Source organism: Protopterus annectens, chromosome 1.part1, assembly GCF_019279795.1.
Source record: "Protopterus annectens isolate FY-2018-M chromosome 1.part1, PAN1.0, whole genome shotgun sequence".
Classification (NCBI taxonomy): domain Eukaryota; kingdom Metazoa; phylum Chordata; order Ceratodontiformes; family Protopteridae; genus Protopterus; species Protopterus annectens.
In genome coordinates, this window is record NC_056726.1 from 1,515,273,744 (window position 1) to 1,515,289,896 (window position 16,153).

Here is a 16,153-nt window from a genome sequence, read left to right on the forward strand (position 1 = left end):
CAAACTAGGCCTCTTTAATGAACACTAGGCCAGAATCTCACAATGAATCTGACAAAATCCCAGTCTTATTATGAGCAGAAATGGTGTTTAAATATAGCACCCATTCTGGTCCTTCAGAAGTATAGGTTCTACGTATGAGATTCAAATTGTATATGGGATCCCTGAATATGCCTTTCAGGATAGAATACTATGTGAGACCTCAACCCAGAGTGGACACTACACTGGAAAAGAATGGAGCTTATCTCAGACCTTCATAAGTGTTCCAGTGTCTATCACATCCCTCACCGTTTACCTGAGTTACACAGACCATGAGTAGGCAACACAGGTAATGTAATAGGATGAAAATAAAATGGTCTATTTGTCACATAGATAAAGCCTATGATAAAATAGTAGTTGAACTATAAAAAAATACAAAAAAAAGAAAAGAAAAAACAAAGTAGAAAATCGAGGTAGATGTAAAAATAATTTTAAAGTAAAATTATATAAGTAATCAAGGAGTGAAAATATTCTAATTATAAAACATTACTAGATATAAATATGTCAAATAAATAAGGAATAAAAAATTATTTCTCCACTAGGCTGGTAACGTCTTTTTAGGGGAGATCCAAGGTGACATTTATACTACTACATGGGGGAAATTTAGGCAGGGCATCAGGGATCTAACCTGACTCTTTGTGATAGATACTGTTGGATTTTTTATATCCACCTGAGCTGCCCTCAACTCTAGCAGATGGGCCCTTGGTTTAACATCTCATCCAAAGGATCACAGCACCCCTCTAATGCTGCACTATAGCATTAATAACGCACATTAATCCATGCACCGGGAGTGAGACTAGAACCCACAGCCTTCTGATCTTTGAGCAGCAAAGTTATTGCTGCTATCTGTTGCACTATTGACACTACAGCTGGATATGAGCAGGACACATGCAGGTTAACATATGTTAATAGTGGGTATATGAGCCTTAGTACAAACTGTCTGAAAGTGAGACCATGCTATAAGTAATGAGTTACAATGGCAAGAGAAGAATTGCAATGACTATGAAATACCTGAGGCAGTACTACAGAGACAAGGTATAGTCATAAAAGAACCTTCCAGAAGAGGCAGATGTGGGAATATACAATGACAAGATTTTATGATATATGAGCTGTAGTGAAGGAATGGGTGAAACGGAATGAGAGAGTGCCACAAATCTGGTACAAAGGGTGGAAAACTACTGATTAAGGTTGAAGAAGCGAGGCAGTTGAGGGGGTCATCTTGCTCTTGTCATGTAGCAGACCTGTATAGTTGTTTGTTAAGATGCATTATTATAGCAAATAATGGTTACTGCACTTAGTAAATACATTGCATTCAGGTAGAAATGTAATTAGTAAATAAGCTGATAATGAGCTCACATGGGATTGGCATAAGCTTTAGCACTAAAACAACCTACTTTGCTATGAGTTGCCAAAACTGTAGCTCACACATCGTCATTTGAATGAGACAAAACAAACAACCAATATCTTTGTAATTTATACACAAAGGTGCAAAAATCATGTGATACAAACATTAAAAAACAAAGAAAAGCAAGTAAATGTGAAGATCAAAATAGCACAAAATAAAGTGCATTAACTCAGTAACAGATGTCAAACAAGTTACTGTAGTTGTAAGAGGGAAGGAATAAAGAAGAGACAGAAAGGAGAAAGTATTAGTTTTGGTTAAGGGGCTCAGAAATAGAAGTACTGATGTAAAAAAAATCTTAATTTACATTACACTCTCTGATCAAATGCAGTTTCTAACTATGAAATACAGATTTAAATCTGCATTCATTTGTTCATTTGGGAGCAATTTATGTATTTTTTAATTGAAAAATTGAACAAAGTAACAGCTCATAACACTAATGCACTGCAGCGGTAGTGTTGTTTCCTCACAGCAAAAGGTTCTCTGGTTCGAATTTTGGCTGGGGTGCCTTCCGTGTGGAGTCTGTATGTCCTCCCCTGCATTGGTGTGGGTTTTCTCCAGGTGCACCTGTTTCCTCCCATATTATAAAGGCATGTTTCTGGAGCATTTACTTCCGGGCCTCCTCTGAAAATTGGCTTTGTTCCAAGTTGGATTTTTCCAGTTAAGAAATAATAAATAAAATAATTTATTGAGGAACTAACACAATGATTGAGTAACAATACAGCCTACATGCATTGCTATACGAACATTCACTTATGAATACAAAAACTAAGTAATCAACTAATTAACCAAACATATTTCTCAGCTAGTTATTCAAGTATTTATACAGTAAAGCAATTGTGGATAAAAAAGTAAAATAAGGAAGTGCCTTTACAAGAAGGATATTGTTTACTATACAAATACAGCCAACTAAAGTAGTGAATTATTCTGATCTTCCAGCTAGCAGGGGAAAGACTTTGTCCCAGAAAGACAGAGAAAGAAGAGTGTTCTAGTCCATATTAGGTTCTGAATGGCAGGGGTACTATCCATCCTCAGACAGGGGTACTATCCATCCTCAGACAGGGGTACTATCCATCCTCAAAGAGGGGTACTATCCATTCTCAGACAGGGGTACTATCCATCCTCAGAGAGGGGTACTATCCATCCTCAGACAGGGGTACTATCCATCCTCAGAGAGGGGTACTATCCATCCTCAGACAGGAGTACTATCCATCCTCAGAGAGGGGTACTATCCATTCTCAGACAGGGGTACTATCCATCCTCAGAGAGGGGTACTATCCATCCTCAGCTCAGTCTCAAGGAGATTTACATATTTCCTTGCAGTTCAGTAGTTTCAAAACAGAAAGAAGTGATGGTGATTTCCATTCTGAGGTTATGTACAACCTAATAACCATGAGAATTTGTGTTAACCACACTTTATAAGAAGCTGCTAAGCTTATCCAAGGGAGGGGGGTATGCTAATACCCATATCTATGTTGTATTGAGAATACTTTCACCCAGCACCCTATTGGCTAGATCAGTTGTGATGTCCTATAGGATATTAACCTCGCAACACTCCCAGAATTTGTGGATTTCATCTTCTAAATCTCCTGGGTATTCAAGATACTTTCCTGAACTGCAATATCCTTTTTCTGTCATACGTCCAGGTGTCTGGTGACCATAGGTCTCAACCTTTTAGAGCAAGAAATCTGGACAAAGCCATAAATAAAGGGGGGACAAAGCCCCAAAATTAGGGACAGTTTTTAAATATTGCTCTTACAAATTTAGAAAGCAGATAGAATAACACATTTTGCATTAGCATGAATTTTCTGAAGGATATGAAGTTTAAAACTCAAATGTTTATCATTATTTTCTGACTTAAATCTTCAGTGATTTGAAAATGATTTGCTAGAAAACCACAATTTTATGAAAAATGGACCAAAAAATATGAGTCAAAAATCTGGACATTCTTTGAAAGTCTATAGAGTTGAGAGGTGTGCTGGTGACCCTTGTAAAGAATTTTAATTTTGTAACAAAAGACAGGAAATCCTTTGCTGCTGATGCAGCATATTAATCTGCATGGAGGGCGTTGGTGTCACTCAGTCCTGACTACAGTTTTGAATGAGACTAAATGTCATTCTTTCTCTCACTAAAACTGCAGGTTTGGAGAGAAGTAAATATACTTAGGAAACTATGCAATCTATTATTTTGGAAACCTGGGACTTAGCAATGGCTTGTAGAAATGTAAGTCCTTGAGAGTGAAACGAAGAGCTAAAATGACAAATAATTAAAGGTGTAGCACAGCTGTGTTTCCATAAATCTGTAGAGGGACGTAGGGATTGAGGAAGGTATTGTATATAGTTATTCTTTTTTTTTTTTTCCAATATAACCAAAACATGTAATTTGCCAGAATGAGACAGCAGTCATTGGCTGGAATGAATGGCGTAACTTAATATAGGAATTAAAGACAGACCACGCTCTGGTGGAAAACTGTTCACCTTGCATGAAGATTGTGTTGTTTGCAAAATCAAGACTGATATATGGTTCTATTCTGTATAGGCTCATAGATTAGTACTAGGCTAACTGCCCTCATGCTGTTTTAAGCCTAGTTAATTACTTCATGTGAGAATCAAACCCAGCATGTTGTGTCTGTAAGGTAAACACCTTAATCATTATACCAACCTCCAACCACTAAGTCCATATACTTAATGTTGAAGTGAAAACAATGGCAAAATATGTTCAAAGATGGAGAATATCAAACACAACAAATAACAAACTGCAAAATATCGAGAAAGTAAAACTTTTCACTCTCCCAATCTTAACACTTACCCCACTCCCACCCCATAGCACTAGCAGTGTTATGGGATGTTTCTTATTAAGGTAAGATGTAGGATTATGGTTGAGGCAAGGGGCAGCCTTGTGGTTAAAGTTAGTACCCATTACTAAGCTGGTCAGGGGCTGCAGCTTAATGCCTCTATTGTTTTCTGAAAGTTAATAGGTCTATTTATGCTGTTCTAAGGTTAATAGGTGTGTACTGGGTTAATGGCCCTGGAGCCTTTACAAGCCTAGCCCATAGAAGTGCCCTGACATCGTGCCGCCAGACATTAGTTCCCAGTGCCTCTATGAAGTAGACCAACTGGAGTGATTCCCAGGGTGAACTTTCTATTTCCCATCCACTCATCAAAACTTCTCTTGAAGAGGGCCAGTGAGGTGCTCTGCTTGACATGTATGGGAAGTCTATTCCAGAGCATGGACAGTCTCTGGGTAATGAACCTGTCCCTCCAGCATGCTCTGTTGTTTGTGGTAATGAAGTTGAGGTCTCTGGAGTGTGTGGTGTGGAGGGATTTCTTTAGATGTAGCATTTCTAACAGAGCTGGGTCAGACATGGCTTTGTAAGCCAAGCAGAGATTGCCTTTTTAGTAGACAGTATGAGAGAGAGAATAGCTGGAGTTGTTTGAGTCTGTCTGTATAGGGCATGTGTTTAAGGCCTAGGATCCTCTTTGTGTGGTACTTTTGTGGCCTTTCCAGCTGTCGCATGTGTCTAGTGAGGTACATGCCAAATGGGGCATTATACTCTATGTTTGGCCTAATGAGGGAAGAGTAGAGGGAGACAATGACCTCTTTCTTCCTGGATGCAAAACCCTTGGTAATGAGATGTGCCACATAGAAGGACTTTCTGACCACAGTGGCAATGTGGTGATCGAAGGAGAGGTTGCTGTCAACCTGTGTCCCCAGCTCTCTTATAATGCCTTCAGTGTTCAGTGGACTACCATTGATGTGGTAATTAGTGAGAACTGAGTTTTTCCCAAAGGGGATGACGATGCATTTCTTGGCATCAAGCTTAAGGCCATGGTTTTGACACCAGGCATTGTTCTCAGTGAGGCCTTTCTGTAGGATGTCTATATCACTTGGGGAGTTAATAATGGCTCCCAGCTTGCAGTTATCTGCAAACTTGGTTAGCCAGAGTCCCGCTGTGTTGGCCATGACTTCTGAAAAGTAGATGTCAAACAGGAGAGGACCCAGGAACGATCCCTGTCGGACTCCACTCGTGACGGGTTGGCAGTCTGACTTGGAGTCTGCTACTTTCACACTGTGGGTTCTATCTGCGAGCCAATTTGCAACCCACCTAGTGATATAGGGGTTGATGTCTAGTTTGGTGAGTATATCAATAATTCCTGAGTGGGGAATTGTATCAAAGGCCTTGGGCAGATCAAGGTAGCCTTTAAGAACTGCCTTGCCTTCATCCACAGCGCTGGTGACTGACTCAAAGAAGTCAACCAAGTTGACCAGGCATGATGTACCCTTCACAAAACCAAATTGCGTGGGATATAGAGTTTGGAGATTCCCCATATCCTTGTTAATTAGGTCCATGATGATGCGCTCCATAGCCTTTCATATCAGACTCATCAAACAGTTGCTATACACCTTGGACAATCTTAGGAAAGGTAAATCCTTAGTGGGAGCTGGACAGTCACTTCAAGGGGAAGGGAATACATTCGCAGCAGGCAAATCAGATAAGGGGGATCACATTTAGCATGTTATACATTTCTAACTACAGGATCTACTAAGTTCTCTTTATTTCTTGTTTTATTCCCTTTATTGACACTTGTATGCTAACAACTTTCCAGCTTTATCTCAGCATGCCTAACCTTGCAAGACTGCTGTCTTTAAATAAAGGATAGATCTATTTGAAACATGTTCTTTTAGTTTTCTTTTAAGAGTTTTATATTTTTGTAGGAGTTTATTTCTTTAAATGCGGATAGAGGCACTTGCTCAAAGGTTGCAGAAACCTACAGTTGTTTGAATATCCTTAAAAATCTTGACTTTGCCACCACACATATCCCTCTGAGTTTAAGTTTAAATGACTCTTACCAAAGAAAAGATGGTACTGAAATAAATGTTGTGTGATTTATATAGGAATGTATTTCTTGTTTAATGAAAGCCACGGATGCTGGGTCTGAGAGAATGAGATGGTCAAAAAATATGTTACTACCTGCTATACTTTTGATTGTATGTCTAAACTACTATACTTATATAAATATCTTATGCAATCATATGCTGTTATCTGCTTTATTTTATAACTGTGTGTGTAAACCACAATGCTCATGTAAATGTATGTAATCATATGGTGTTATCTGCTTTATTTTATAACTGTGTGTGCAAACCACAAGGCTCGTGTAAATGTCGTATGTAATCATATGCTGTTATCTGCTTTATTTTATAACTGTATGTGTAACCACAATGCTCATGTAAATGTCGTATGCAATCATATGCTATCTGCTTTATTTTATAACTGCATGTGTAAACCACAATGCTCATGTAAATGTCATATGTAATCATATGCTGTTATCTGCTTTATTTTATAACTGTATGTGTAAACCACAATGCTCATGTAAATGTATGTAATCATATGGTGTTATCTGCTTTATTTTATAACTGTGTGTGCAAACCACAAGGCTCGTGTAAATGTCGTATGTAATCATATGCTGTTATCTGCTTTATTTTATAACTGTATGTGTAACCACAATGCTCATGTAAATGTCGCATGCAATCATATGCTATCTGCTTTATTTTATAACTGCATGTGTAAACCACAATGCTCATGTAAATGTCATATGTAATCATATGCTGTTATCTGCTTTATTTTATAACTGTATGTGTAAACCACAATGCTTGTGTAAATGTCGTATGTATAGTATGTTAGCAATTGTTCTGGAGCTTTTCTTCCTGGGCCTCTGCTGAAAATGGACAGCTCTGTCCAGTCGGACCACCCCCGTAAACAAATGTAAAATAAAATAAATAAATAAAATATTCTTTCTGATTTAGATTTCATAAACCCCCAGTCTAGTATACTTTGTATACAATGGTGGTCAGAGAAGGAGACCCAAGGGTGTCCATGGAGATCAGTCAAGGACACACAGGGGCTGCAACAAAGATATAGTATAATCTGCTGTTACTCAGACAAGGAGGGGCACTGAGCATTTACTCTGAGTCTAGTGGATGGAAAACTTTCCAGGAGTCTTGCAACCACAAATCATCTAATCTCTCATTAACAGTCTTTGAGCTTAAATGTGCCTCTCTGCGTTATGACTGGTGCACTCTGTAATTAAATTCAGTACCATATTAAAGTCATCAGTTAAAATTATAGGAATTCACTGTTGCTTAATGTGGTCTAAAGAGGAAGCAGGTTAGCAAAAATAATTTACTGAGTCTGATATTGTTTGGCATTCAAGCATCTTCACTCTGGCAAGTATCCATTGCCCTTCTTCATCTGTTAGGTGGTCTGCTACAATGTCACCCTAATCTAAGGTGAAGTAAAATCAATACTTCAGGCTTTGATGAGCAGAATACACTAAAAGCATTATGAGACCTCATAATATTCTATAAACAACACATAAGCTGTTTCCTTATTTTCAGTTCTGGCCTAAACAATGCATCACATTTTTATTTTCCTAAATCATTTTTTACATACATTTCAATTCATTTTGGAGCTTAACCCTACAACATTTACTGACAAAATATTTAAAACAGTCATAGCAACAGTAAATAACAACCTAAGCAACCGTGGAACCAAAGGAATTTTACACAATCTATTAAAATCAATTTATTATTAAGAGTTGATAAGTTCCCTCTCTTGAAATACAAAAAACTGCTTCAGCTGTTATAGTACAGCAAGCATTGCCACTTAGTAGAAGGTAGGATATGCCAGCTACTAATTACTAGTTAATCATGGTGTAACCACATCCACTGTTGCATTATCACCCTGGACGGTAATTAGATTGTGATATTCATGTGTGGGTGAATGGGGCCAAACCCCAAGCAAACTTATAAAATGTTGGGTTGGGAGGGTGGCCTAATGGTTAAGGTGTTTGCCTTACAAACACAAGGTGCAGGGTTGAGTCTCACAAGGGATAATTGGCTAGGCTTAAAATGGCTCGCAAGGGCAGTTAGCTTAGTACTAATTTATGAATCTATGAATCTACGATTCAAGAAAAAGCATACAGTATTAAACAAAACATGATCAACTTTTACAGTTAGGTTTAGGTTTACATGATGTCATTAAGGCACTTTCCACAGGCTTATGTGGCACTTTCCCTATACCACTAAGAACAAAATTGATGAACAGGCTTAACACTACCCATGGTGACTGAATGGACATTGGCTGTGGATGAATTTATTGAAGTTTAAGGATAGGTATCCCCTTCAAAGAAAGCTACTCTATTGCCATCTTGTGCAGTAAGAGAGCCAATTCTGTTATTGATGGATCTAGTAAAAAGCTACCTGACAACTTCTTTTTGTTTAAATTTCTCGGGCAACATTTTTCTCTAGGTACTGCATCCCTACTACTGGGACTGCTCCCAGGTCTCTTCGGCGTTGCTGAAATAGCCATGAATTTTCCTGGGTGGCTGATTAATATAGACTGGTAGAGAACTTCATGGGGAGAAAAGTCCTGTTTCATAGTTTTTAAAGCTGTGAAACCAGACACTTGTGCCAGTGAGCTCACTTGTGCCAAGTTTGGTAAATCAGAAGTGGGTATAATCATTTGTAGGAATGTAAGAGATTCATCAACAGAAACAAAATAATGTTTTGATTATTAAATAAAATAACCAAGGTGTCTGGATGTTTAAAATGTATTGAAATCATATTTTTATAACATAAGACATGGACTTGAGTAAGTCTTTTCACATTAACAACTCTTGTCATGAAACATCTTGAACTAATTTCACCTTTTGTCCTGCCAAAGGTAAAGGTCTACATTCTTTTGATGAAGTTAAAAGGAACTTTCTGTCTGTAAAGTTCAGCAGGCAGAAAGTAATATGGCACAGGAGATGAGAGGCTTTTACTGTACAGGACGGGAGATGAGAGGCTTTTAATGCACAGGACGGAAGATGAGAGGCATTTACTGTACAGGACCGCAGATGAGAGGCTTTAACTACCCCACCATTAACTGGGAAAACTACTCATGTACCAACTCCTTCACTCAACGCTTTCTGGAATTCATGAACTCCAATGCCCTGGATCAACTTATCCACACCCCCACCAGGGGCAACAATATCCTAGATCTAGTTATTACCAGCATGAGTGACCGGTGTTCCACACCTGAAGTCAATGCCTCATTGGTCCGATCCGACCATAAGCTAATTACTCTAGATATCCACATCCTGCCCCCACCCCCCATTAAGGAAACCATGGTAAAAAATTTCTCCAAAGCCAACTTCATGCTTCTTAAGACAGAAGTGGTGAACTTCATAACACCCATGCAGATGGACAATACAGTTAAGACTACTGAATCCTACACAACTGCACTTTATAAGCACTTACACGAGTGCATGGATCGTGCTATCCCAAACAGAACCAAGACACTATCCTCCAAAAAAAGGAAGCCAATCTGGTGGTCCCCTGCCATAAACAAACTGTACAACAGAAGGAAGAAACTGATGCAAAAGAGAGTAAAATCCCATGAGTGGAGGAGCTCCCTGGTTAGCCTCAGTAAGAAGCTGCGATCCCTGATAAAATCCTCCAAAGCTAGTTATGAAAACAAAATCGCCACTGATTCTAAAGACAACCACAAAGCATTCTATAGCTATGTCAAGAATCTCAATGGCAACACTTAGATCTGCTCTGAGTTACAGCACAATGGCACTAAATATACAGACCCAACTGATATTGCCAACATCTAGGCAGATAGGTTCAGTGCTAACTTTACCCCCCTCTCACCCCCTAAAGAGCCCATCTCTATACCGGAAGAATGCAAAGTTCCTGTAATCAAGGCTGCACAGGTAAAAACCACACTCTCCAAAGCCAAGAACACAGCATCCATGGGACCAGACAACATCCCAGGCTGCGTTCTACATGAACTAAAGAATGAACTGGCACCCCACCTAAGTACCATGTTCAATCATAGCCTCACCTCAGGCTTTGTGCCTGCTGAATGGCGCACAGCGATGGTTATCCCATTCCACAAGGGGGGAGCCACCACGGATCCCGGGAACTACCACCTCATTAGCCTGACGAGCCTGGTCTGCAAGGCCATGGAACGTATCATCATGGAACTTATAAACAAAGACATTGGTAATCTCCAAACTCTGGACCCCACCCAGTTCGGGTTTGTAAAAGGCAGATCATGTCTCCTAAACCTAATAGACTTCTTTGAAGCAGTCACCAAAGCCGTAAACAAGCCTATCTAGATCTTGCCAAGGCTTTCTACACCATCCCCCACTCTGGAATTATAGATAACTAAACTAGGTATAAATCCCTATGTCACAAGATGGGTTGCCAACTGGCTCACTGACAGAACCCACACTGTGAAAGTAGCAGACTCCAAATCTGACTTCAGACCAGTGACAAGTGGAGTACCACAGGGTTCAGTCCTAGGTCCTCTCCTGTTTGGTATCTACTTCTCTGAAGTACAGGCTAACACAGAAGGTCTTTGGCTAATGAAGTTCACAGATGACTGCAAACTAGGAGCCATAATTGAAACTCCTAACGGTGTGGACATCCTACAAAAGGACCTCACTGAGACAGATGCCTGGTGTCAAAGCCATGGCCTCAAGCTCAATGCCAAAAAGTGCATTGTCATCCCCTTTGGTAAAAACTCTGTACCCATGAACTACAACATAGGCTGTAGTATACTTAACACCAACAGTGTGATAAGAGACCGTGGGACACAGGTGGACAGTAGTCTTCCTTTGATAATCACATCACCACAGTAGTCAGGAAATCCTTCTATGTGGCACACCTCATCACAAAAGGTTTCTCATCCAGAAAAAAAGAGGTCATTGTTCCCCTCTACTCATCACTCATTAGACCCATTATAGAGTACAACACCCCTTTTGGTATGTACCTCACAAGACATCTACAACAACTGGAAAGGCCGCAGAAATACCTCACAAAGAGGATTACCGGCCTCAAACAGATGCCCTACACAAACCGTCTCAAAAAACTCCAGCTTTACTCCATCGCATATCGCCTACTCAGAGGAGATCTCTGCCTAACATATAAAGCTATGTGAAACCCAGAGCTGTTGGACATGCTCCACTTAAAGAAATCCCAATCCCTCCGAGCTACATGCTCTAGGGACCTAAACCTTGTCACCACAACAAACAGAACATGCCAGAGGGATAGATTCCTGTCCCAGAGACTTCCCATACTCTGGAATAAACTACTTATCTATATCAAACAAAGCTCCTCATTAGCACTCTTCAAGAAAAATCTTGATGATTGGATGGGAAATGGGAAATTCTCCCCGGGGATCACCTCTGTAGCTCTGCTCGACAGTGGATCAGGAAAGTAATTTTCTTGGGTGGCAAAAGCCTGGGTACCTTTTTGGCTGGGCTTGTATAGGCCCCAGAGCGGATAGCCTAGTACCTACCTATGAACCTACTGCACAGGATGGAAGATGAGAGGCTTTTACTGCACAGGACGGGAGATGAGAGGCTTTTACTGCACAGGACGGGAGACAAGAGGCTTTTACTGCACAGGATGGGAGATGAGAGGCTTTTACTGTACAGAATGGGAGATGAAAGATGAGAGGCTTTTGCTGCACAGGGTGTGAGATGAGAGGCTTTTACTGCACAGGATGGGAGGTGAGGCTTTTACTGTACAGGATGGAAGATGAGAGGCTTTTATTGTACAGGATGGGAGATGAGAGGCTTTTTCTCCACAGGGTGTGAGATGAGAGGCTTTTACTGCACAGGGTGTGAAATGAGAGGCTTTTACTGCACAGGGTGTGAGATGAAAGACTTTTACTGCACAGGAAGGGAGATGAGAGGTTTTTACTGTACAGGGTATGAGATGAGAGACTTTTAATGCACAGGATGGGAGATGAGAGGCTTTTACTGCACAGGAAGGAAGATGAGGCTTTTAATGCACAGGACAGGAGATGAGGCTTTTAATGCACAGGACGGGAGATGAGAGGCGTTTACTGCACAGGATGGAAGATGAGGGACTTTTACTCTACAGCATGAAGAGCCCTGTGCTCTGTTCCAATGGGAATTTGCAGGTTTAATCCTGGGGCTTCAGGAAGATGCTTTTCAAACACTGTATGGTTGTTGCCCCATCTAAGTCTTCTTTCAGCTCTAATAAGTTTAAATTATTACAATAATGTTGACTTTAAGCAAATCCAGTTATTCTTTTAATATTTCTATCTTCACATAAGTTCTTCGAACAATGCATGCCAGAAGCTATAGTGCTGTCAGTTTTTGCTAGATGAGAAGTTGATGCAATACCACCCGACAGCAAACCAGGCAAGTCAAACTCATCAAACAGTTCAGCTACTAAATCTGTTTGTAACAAAATTACATTTTTTTTTCAAGGGAAGGCCTATCAAACCCATTTCATGTGGGTAGTCACCCCCCCCCCCCCCATTTGTATACAGAAAAAACACACTGAAAATTTGAAAAAAAAGTAGAGAAATGTAAACTCAATTCATGTAATAATCTAAAAACTCTCAGGGGTTGTCATTTTGGGGAGCTGAAATCAGGAGCTGCATTCTATGATATATGATCTAGGAGGTATTTCTCAAGGGAAAAGATCTCCCATTTTGTATCAGTAGCAGGAAAAATGTCAATGCTAAGGGAAATAATTTTTCGATACTCAAAGACTAATGAGATATATGATATGGGTGAAGGCAGTGTGAATTCAGATTAGGGAGATTTTTAGATGATTATAAAAATGCTGAAATACGTTACCAAAGACAACAGAAAGGTGGCTATGGGCATAGACTGTCACAGCCCGGGCAAAGAATCTGACCCAGTAACATAGTAATCAGCCTGGATGGGTGTCCTTCCAAGAGTTAGTCTATATCCAGCCAAGGAAAAACTCTGTAAAGGTTCAACTGCAAAAGAAAAAAAAAAACTGGTTGAATCATCCACCTGGCAAAACTTTTTTTTTAATCTCCTCACACTATGAAAAGTGTGTGTACAAACACCATGGCTAACAGAAACAAAGAGAAAGAGAAATACCACACCAAGTGCTGTCACTGGCAGAGGGCAAATAGAAACTGCACCAGTGGTGATTGTCAATGGAGAACACTAATCAGGGAGTACAAACTCCACGAGTTTTATTCATGAGTGGATTGCACTTCTACTCACAAATTGTTATCCCCACCCCGGTGAATTATGACATGAAGCACATTTTCGAGAATAAGGTGGAAAGCTGTGGAATCCACCACAAAGAAAGGCAAGTTTTTAGTAGCTATCATAAGGATTACTGTTATGGGGAAAAAAAATGTAATGTCTTCGTACATAACATCCTGACTGACTAGCAACAAATGCACATCTTCCAAAGGAAGAAACTGATATTTTCACCTGAATCAATGTTGTGGCAAAAGAGAACATGTGACATTATAGATTTGCAAAGAGGAAAATTTAGAATTGCAACAGCTCTTAACATTAGTGTAAATTATATATCTGACTTCACTTAGTGAACACATAGGGGAATACTGAGAAAACTGAAGTGGAGAAAGTTTAAAGAACCAAAAACTTTGAAAGCGACTTTGATATGGTTAGGTAAATAGTAGTAAATGTAAAAAAACAATATGGTCAATAAGGTGAAAGATAAAGGTGGCCCATGTTATGCAGCAGGGTTCATATAGCAAGTGAGCAAAGCAGGTAAAATAAAATAAAAAAAACATGTTTACTCTGGGATGGGGTACTTCTGGATAGTGTTCTGGAATAAAAAAATATACTAACTTGTATTGTAGTAATTTTACTTTTAATTTCTCTAAATTGGCTAAGTTTTCTTTATTATTAAATTATTGTCATATATGAATTGCATCTGTTTTAACCAATGTTATTGCATTATGTCTAATTTGGTATAATTATTAAAACTGTAGATATGTTTGTATTATATTTGAAGCCTGTAAAATTATTGTTCTTAAAATACATTTTTAATTCTTAGAAGCTTTTCTTTGCCGGTATCCACTGAAAATGGGCACCTACCCAGTCAAACCTACCATGTGATCACATATCAAGAGTAAATAAAGAAAGTCCAATTGGACAGAATTTTTTTTAATAAAGATTTTTGACAAAACAAATGTATAGTTTGAAAACAGAAGTGTGGGCAGTCTTTGGGATGATCAAATAAGTTAAAAAGAGTTGTGGCCTCAAATCTGATGAGAGAGGGCAAGCATGCATTAGACAGGTACAAAAATGATCTGTGAATGCAGTGAGAAAGGTTGTTAACCAGAATGATCAAATTCATCCAGTAAGCAGGAATACTGACACACCTTAGGGGTGAAGGGATGCTATTTTGCCAACCAGTATGTCTCTATTTTAATTGTTAAATTATAACACACTTGCATATTTAATGTTATAATGTAAGGCAACCAGAGTGTAGGATGTAAGTATCGTCTGTCAAGTTCTATTTTAAGTCGCTTTTCTCTTTGTTCTTGTTATATACATTGATTTAAAAAATGTTTAACTTGTATCTGCACAGGTTTATCAAGTCTGAGCGATCAATTATTTTGCTGAACTTCTGCTTGTCAATCCTGGCATCGAATGTTTTTATTTTGGTCGGTCAGTCGCAGACGCTCGGCAAGGTAAACGAGGCAAGTTACTTCATGTTGTTTATTTATTTATTCTTTTCAACACTACACACTGCATATAAATAGATTTATAGATTTATATGTTGTAATGTGTGATGAATGTTTAGTTATACAGATGCATGTCCCACTCTGCCATGGTACCAGTTGCATAAATTTGTTTTCGATTTTGTACTGTTACATTCGGCATTGTAATCCATGCTGTAGTATCAGATAGGTTAGGATATGATCTGAAAGACGTATCTGTGGAATGTTTGCCTCCTTGTTAAAGCCTTTACCACAGTTTCATAGGTTCATAAGTGTGTACTAGGCTAATGGCCCTGGAGCCTTTACAAGCCTAGTCCATAGAAGTGCCCCGGCATCGTGCCGCCCAAAATTAGTTTCCAGTGTCTCTATCAAGTAGAGCCACTAGAGTGATCCCTGAGGTGAACTTTCTATTTCCCATCCACTCATCAAGATTTCTCTTGAAGAGGGCCAGTGAGGTGCTCTGCTTGACATGTATGGGAAGTCTATTCCAGAGCATGGGCAGTCTCTGGATTATGAACCTGTCCTTCCAGCATGTTCTGTTGATTGTGGTAATGAGGTTGAGGTCTCTGAAGCATGTGGTGTGGAGGGATTGGGATTTCTTTAGATGTAGCATTTCTAAAAGAGCTGGATCAGACATGGCTTTGAAAGTCAAGCAAAGATCACCTCTTAGTAGATGATATGAGACAGAGAATAGCTGGATTTTTTGAGTCTGTCTGTGAAGGACATGTGTTTAAGGCCTAAGATCCTCCGTGTGGCACTTTTGGGACCTTTACAGCTGTTGCATGTGTCTAGTGAGTTACATTCTAAATGGGGCATTATACACAATGACTGGCCTAATAAGGGAAGATTAGAGAGAGATGATGACCTCTTTCTTCCTGAATGAAAAACCCTTAGCAATGAGATGTGCCACATAGAAGGACTTTCTGACCACAGTGGCAATGTGGTGGTCGAAGTAGAGGGTGCTGTCAACCTGTGTCCCCAGATCTCTTATAATGCCTTCAGTGTTCAGTGGGCTCCCATCGATGTGGTAATTAGTGGGAACTAAGTTTTTCACAAAGGGGATGACAATGCATTTTTATGGCATTAAGCTTAAGGCCATGGTTTCAACACCAGTCATTGGTCTCAGTGAGGCCTTTCTGTAGGATGTCTACATCTCTTGGGGAGTT

At 39.5% G+C, this 16,153-nt stretch overlaps 1 protein-coding gene across 6 annotated transcripts in view; it reads left to right on the plus strand.

Moving 5' to 3' along the window:
- The window catches only part of ADGRB2 (adhesion G protein-coupled receptor B2), a 5,411,420-nt gene that overhangs the window by 4,462,475 nt on the left and 932,792 nt on the right, over window positions 1-16,153 (plus strand). For 5 of the 6 annotated variants that reach the window (XM_044082710.1, XM_044082742.1, XM_044082751.1 and 2 more), the window contains one exon: window positions 14,855-14,966. In XM_044082710.1, the coding sequence (XP_043938645.1) occupies window positions 14,855-14,966 (112 nt within the window). The remainder of the gene's footprint in view (window positions 1-14,854; window positions 14,967-16,153) is intronic. The other variant, XM_044082734.1, reaches the window with a different exon arrangement.